The sequence below is a fragment of the Phoxinus phoxinus genome (assembly GCF_949152265.1).
Source record: "Phoxinus phoxinus genome assembly, chromosome: 1".
NCBI lineage: Eukaryota > Metazoa > Chordata > Actinopteri > Cypriniformes > Leuciscidae > Phoxinus > Phoxinus phoxinus.
The window spans coordinates 28583698-28590694 of record NC_136876.1 but is presented as its reverse complement, the minus strand read 5'-3'; the positions used below and the strand labels follow the sequence as shown (position 1 = coordinate 28590694).

The window sequence follows — 6997 nt, the reverse complement described above, 5'->3', positions numbered from 1 at the left end:
ACCCCGACCCCATCCCACCCCACCCAGAAAAACAACAACATTTTTTGTTTAAAAAAACACGTCTTTGTCATTCCTCATTTGGAGTTTCTGTCGGCTCAGGTGGACTTCCCCTGTAAAGAGCAGATATACATATTTTAAAACATATTTTGAAAATGCAGCACAAACTAATTTTATAGCAGATAGTGCATCACTTTAGTACGGTGGCCGAGAGAGCTCAACGCGCTGCAACTGAAGAAAACACATGCAAATAAAAAAAACACACATGCAAATAGAAAAAAACACATGCAAATAGAAAAAAACACATGCAAATAGAAAAAAAACACATGCAACTGAAGAAAACACATGCAAATAGAAAAAAAACACATGCAACTGAAGAAAACACATGCAAATAGAAAAAAACACATGCAAATAGAAAAAAAAACACATGCAACTGAAGAAAACACATGCAAATAGAAAAAAAACACATGCAAATAGAAAAAAACACATGCAAATAGAAAAAAACACATGCAAATAGAAAAAAAACACATGCAAATAGAAAAAAACACATGCAAATAGAAAAAAACACATGCAAATAGAAAAAAAACACATGCAACTGAAGAAAACACATGCAAATAGAAAAAAAAACACATGCAAATAGAAAAAAAACACATGCAAATAGAAAAAAACATGCAAATTAAGAAAACATCTTCATCAGTTTCACAACACACGTGTGCTCCAAATACTCACAACACAACCAAATACAGAAACGCGCTGCAAATAGAACAGAACACAACAGAAATGTTTCCGGGGAACCCAATAAGTGACGGACCCGGCTGGTACGTGCTTATTGCTCGTGAGCATCCCTATGCCCTACACCCTTAGAAGGGCAGACGGTAGAGCCCTTGAAGTGGGGACTTTGGAGTGAGCAGGGCACTTGTGTGCCGTTATGTAGCCGCTTGGAACGGACTTGATGAAGGGAGCAACGAAAGACAACGTAATTTCCTCATTATTTTCACCTGGGACGTTCCCATGACAACGCAGCGCGGTGTCCGTCAGCTGAATAGCTGTTCTTACCAGAAATATAGTTTTATTGCTGTTAACATAACTGTTGCAAATAAATATAGATTTTATACAACACAGTTTTTAAAATATGCGTTATATCTGTGTGTGAGTATCTCATATTTGGACCCTGCATTCTAACATTTCTTATGAAACTTATTTTAACGTAACATGACAAAATGTGTACAATGTAACTGATGTATAGATTAATATCTTTCCCTCATGTTCTTTTTCTCTATCTTTTTATTTATTTATTTATTTGAGTCTTCAGCTCATTGTTCTTATCTGATTAGTATTCTTATATCATTGAACATATTGTAAATACAACTTTGTATACAATATACAAAACGTATGTCATAAACGTGTCATCTCTGTATGTTTTGCAAAAAAATAAAATAATAATAAATAAAATGAAAGTAGCTATAAGCAGTAAGCACCAAGCACGTACCAGCCGGGTCCGTCACTTATTGGGTTCCCCGGAAACATTTCTGTTGTGTTCTGTTCTATTTGCAGCACGTTTCTGTATTTGGTTGTGTTGTGAGTATTTGCAGCACACGTGTGTTGTGAAACTCATGAAGATGTTTTCTTAATTTGCATGCGTTTTTTTTTCTATTTGCATGTGTTTTTTTCTATTTGCATGTGTTTTTTTCTATTTGCATGTGTGTTTTTTTATTTGCATGTGTTTTTTTCTATTTGCATGTGTTTTTTTTTATTTGCATGTGTTTTTTTCTATTTGCATGTTTTTTTTTTATTTGCATGTGTTTTTTTCTATTTGCATGTTTTTTTTTAATTTGTATGTGTTTTCTTCAGTTGCAGCGCGTTGAGCTCTCTCGGCCACCGTACTTTAGTATGTGATGCACATATGCAAACAAATCATTCAGAGTTCTTACCCAGAGTATGGCGGTGGGGGGGCATCGTGCTGGCCACTGTGAGTCAGAGCCTCATTGTACGAGGGGAGACCCGGAGCCACAATAGACAAGGGCACAGATTCAGGTACTGGCTGCCCATCCACTCCCATATGCACAGGAACACTGTGGAGATGCAGGATCCATTAGAGTGATATTGCCACATAAAAGGCATATCGCAGTGGTAATAACAGCGTGCACTTACCTTCCCCCTCTTGCATTTTTGCCTCTGTTCTTGTAGCAATAAATGACCAGCACAGCGACTATAATCGCTGTTATTACAATAGCCACAATGCCAGCTACCAAACCAGACACATCAAGTGGGTGCAAAGTCTCTGTGGAAATCAACCAATCAGTTCATAATTCTCAACAAATACACATTTTAATTGTTTACTAAGTGACCCCCATTTTATCCCATTGGGATTAAATATTGGTCAATAAAATACTAGCCTTTATTTGTAGCTTGTATTTGCTTACACTATGATGATAGACAAGGCTGCTTTGGTGCAGTCAGACTAATACGATTTAAAATTTATTTGAAAATTGAATCCAACTGTTGGATGTGCATATCTATAAAATAACAAATATATTTCAGCCTTACCATGACTGTTGGTATAGGTTTCCCAAAAACTGGCCTGTTGGAAAACAAAACAGACAGTGTCAAATGACTATACATAAACCATTATTTTATTTTACCTCATCTTGAAGTTTTGGCTATAATATGCTTCCTTTGTGTTGACATTCATCCCCTTTATTAGGTATATAAAATAAGTATACTCGTTTTTCTTACCGCCATTTTGTCATCTTCAAAAACCTCTCTGGCCTCTTCATATGAGCATATTTCCTCAATGCATTCTCTCTCTATATTGCCAGGCACCACTGCCTCAAAATCCCAACTGTTTTTCAACAGTTTACGGGAGATAAATGAACCTGCTGACTTCTCTTCTAGGAACACTAAAGAACACAAAGCATAATGAAAATCACAACACGTCACAAACATACATTTAATCACTTCTTGTAACAGACAGAAGGAACAGCGCAATACATACAAAGGGTAATAAATGGCAGCTAATCATACGATGTATGTAGTGAACAAACTATGTTGAATTATGGGTATGAAACAATTACCAATGTTTGTAATACACCTAAAGTCTGCAATGCAAATAAGGTTGTGCAGAGGTAGAATATAAGTCTTTGATATCATGCATGAGTGCATGGGGAGCCAACAAAAACACACCATAGTATCCTACAGGGTATCTGCACATTTTTTAAAGTCAAATTTAAGGCTTTTTAAGACCTTTTTAAGACCTGAAGAAATCAAAATTAATACCGTACATTAGGGGTTTGCAATATTAACAAAAATATATCTAGATATTTTCAAAGTTTTGTTGATAATAATTCAATGATATTTTACTGATTTTGTACTGGTACCATGGCTGGTTTAGGCCTGTTGTTGACAGCAGACTCTAAAAGATATTCATATTTAACATATTCTATCTATGCAGTGGTCAGTTCACAGTAGTGACTGAAATAAAAAAAATTATTAAGGGATTTCCAGGGCCATTTTCACCTAAATATGGAAATTATTTCTAAACATATTTAGAGGTATGCATCACCTTTTATGTCAAATTCTAACATTCAAATTCAATTCTGTTAGAATAAGACCGTACCAAAATCCATCCTTGCAGTGTAGAGGTGACACAGAAAAGCGGCATCCGAACTGGCATTACTATATTTACACTTAATTTGCAATTGCATAAATAAAGCTATTCAATATTTAAATATGAAATTATTTATAATTTTAACATTTTAATTAAAGGGTACTTTAAATATGCAACTAAACCCGCCAGTAGGTGGCAGTAAGTCACTGTCTTAATAAGCGAGTTGTTGGAGATTTATTCAACCGATTTGTTCAAACGGCCGATTCATTCATTGAATCAAATGATTCGTTCAAAACGCGGATTTCAGTTTTTAAAATAGAATCGCTGTCTGTTGGAGTTGGACTACAGTTTCATTATGAAATTCTCGTCGGCGAAATAAAGGGGGAAACAAACAATATTGACAATATAAAAAGTAACACACATTGTTAATTTAACTGTTGTATAAAATAAATAGCACATTTGCAATTGTGCACAGGAAAACGGCACTCTTGCTCGTGATATTCTAATATAACAACATAACATGATATAAATATAATAAGACAAAAACTAATTTGGGGACATACCTACAACTGCACTGACACATCACACAGTGAAAGCAAGCATGAGAGACAAACGCGATGTCAGCTCGAACTCGCGGTGCCTCGTACGTAGTTAAAACAATGATTACAATATCATCATAGTTCATAGACAATCCTAAGCACAAAGAATGAACTTATTATTGAACTGACATTTACTCGTTCTCTTATCCTCTCCTCTCTCGCGTGCAGGAGACAGACGCAGGCTAATACGCTGCCGTAAATGACGCGAATTGTCACGTGAACAAGCAAATCCACAAAGATAGAATAATAAAAATAATACGTAGCCTACGCTAATTAGATAGTTTTCATTTGGAAAGCATTTAGATACGTCGTCAAAGTGTCATCTAAAATTTAAGACCTTTCATAGGTAAAAATAAGACTTTTCATAAGTAAAAATAAGAATTTAAGACTTTTTAAGGCCTTAAATTTTAAATATCGAATTTAAGACTTTTTAATACTTTTTAAGGATCCGCGGGGACCCTGATCCTACTAATGGATTAGAAACAACAAAAGATAAACAAAAAATGTCCCACACTGGCAATTAAAAAAAGTGTTTTGCTTTTCATTATTACCATCATTTCCATTGTAGATCACTCTGCCCCAAACAAGATGCAGCAGGGATAGCAAGCTGAAAAATATAGCTGGAAACCCCAGCATTGTACCTGCCCGAAAGAATATTACAACGTTTAACTGTTTTGATAATGCCATATGGAGAATCTATAGGCATAACCGTAAAGAATGCGTCACAAAATATTCTCCAGAAAAAGCTTACAATGTCGTCCTCTATCGGTCATTGCACTTATTCAAAAGCAAATATTAATATTATAATAACAATATACATATAGATTAAGAAAAAATAGGCATACATATAGCCTACATTAAACATCGGGTTAACATCGTATTTTCAAAACGTTCAACTAAATTCACATTGATAATACATTGACAAAATTGTGGCAACACGAGGGAATATTTATTTTTGTATAGCCTATAACGTTAGTTGATTAACTAAAAAGAGCATATCAGTTTTTGAAAACGGTACCTTAAAACGCAAGACAGAAAGTAGAAAAGAAAGTAAAACTACATGGGAAACCGTCCGCTTACCTTTACACTCGGTTGTGCTCCGTACAAGGAAACTTTAAAAGAAAAACACTTTCAGATTTCGTGTCTTGGTGCTGTAAATTATCATAGCTAGATCAACAATATGAATACAAAGAATTCTCATATTCGCTGGTTTGGATTAAACTACTTCCATATTCACCTGTGTTCATTCACAGTGAAAACACATCAAACAAAGTCTTCACGTAAGAGAGACATTCCAGTTTGACAACATATCTCACGGCCGCGAGCGCTTATAGGAGTGGCAGTGGGATGTGACAAAGTTTCGGTGACCTACCTGCACATCTCAATAAACAAAGGTGGTTTGATCACACAATTACGGAACAAATAATTAGTATTAGTAAGTTTTAGTGCTGTGGCTAACTGATGTAGCCTACATATCGTAGTTCAATGTTGAAAATATAATTTTCACCTGTCTTTAAAACAACAACAACAAAAAAGTGCCTTAGTCCACCTTGACGGCTTCCGGTTTCAACAGTCCATTGCGTCTTGATTGGATCAACCGTTCTTTTTAATGAGAGTTATGAATGGGCCTATTCTTTGCAGGACCCGACCCGAGAGCATCTTTTTATACATTACGAAAGTCAGTCCTATCCACGTGATTCGTCTTATTACCGCTTTAAAACGAAGGAATATCTATATGTGCATTTACAACGTCACCACGTTTCTCGCTTTGCGGTTAATTCCCTCCCAGCGATTATAATTTCCCCTCACCTCACATGTGGGATTCATTTGCAACAATTGATTGTAATGCGCAGGGTAGTTCTCTTATTTGATCGTTATGGTCCAATAAGAATGGAGAGACATGAGAACCGAGATGAATAACATGTAGTAGATTATATAGGCTAGTTAAAAGGAAGTAAAAAATATCAACAATAAAACACCTTATTTGGCGTCTAAATGCAATAGTATACCAATACAGCTTATCATACATTCCTTTAATCTTTAAATTTCCTAATTCATCAGCTCGGAGTATCTGAATAGTGTTCAAAAACATTATGGGACAACTGTTAGGCTACAAATACTTTTTATAATGATTCACTATCCAACAAATCAGTAATCCACAAATTCTTACATGAAACGTTTAAAAACATTTTAATTGTGTACAAAAGAATATTGTTAGATTTAGATACAAAATTGGAAGATAAATGGTGTCTGCTCTCTCTCCAGAGCCAAGAAAAATAGCTTAAATTAAAAAAGCAGAAATAATCAGACTTAAGACATGAAATTATATGAATGAGAATCATCATGTAACAATGTTGTGTAATTTTGTTACCATTGCAAAATTAAATAGTGCTTTGTTCTTATTTGCAGCCGACAAACCTGATCTACAATAGAAATTGTCCCAGTAAAAAAATAAAAATAAATCCATGTCCCTTGATTAAAGGCCGTAAATTGTGTGTAGCAACTCCCTTAAGGTCGAGTATACCATAAGAAGCTGCTATAGTGGGACTAAGGAAAAAGCACCTAGTCTTGTTTTTATGCCGTTCTACTTACAGACAGAGTGACTCACTCCCTCACAACACTGACTAATAGCATACTTTGTTAGTAAATTCATTTGGCAATTCCTCTGTATCACTTTTGCATCACTGTCTACTAATGAAGGTGCAAAAATCACAAGCGAAGCACGTCATATACAATAACGTGAACCTGGAGACAAAATGTCTTATTCTGCACATAAGCACAAATAGACGTACCT

At 35.2% G+C, this 6997-nt stretch overlaps 1 protein-coding gene across 2 annotated transcripts; it reads right to left on the bottom strand.

Annotated features, from left to right (window-relative positions):
* Positions 1-17: 17 nt before the first annotated feature.
* On the bottom strand, positions 18-5420 carry prrg2 (proline rich Gla (G-carboxyglutamic acid) 2; the record flags this gene model as incomplete). Of its 2 annotated transcripts, XM_079607067.1 has the most annotated exons (7): positions 5284-5420; positions 4755-4844; positions 2734-2897; positions 2545-2578; positions 2149-2278; positions 1929-2069; positions 18-110 (listed from the first exon to the last, which is right to left on the bottom strand). In XM_079607067.1, exons 2-7 carry the CDS (start codon positions 4837-4839, stop codon positions 68-70), a joined length of 597 nt encoding a protein of 198 aa, XP_079463193.1. In that variant the 5' UTR covers positions 4840-4844; positions 5284-5420. The 2 variants fall into 2 exon arrangements, with proteins under 2 accessions (XP_079463193.1, XP_079463194.1); XM_079607068.1 differs by lacking the exon at positions 18-110 and having other exon boundaries at positions 1925-2069.
* Between the last annotated feature and the right edge of the window lie 1577 nt (positions 5421-6997).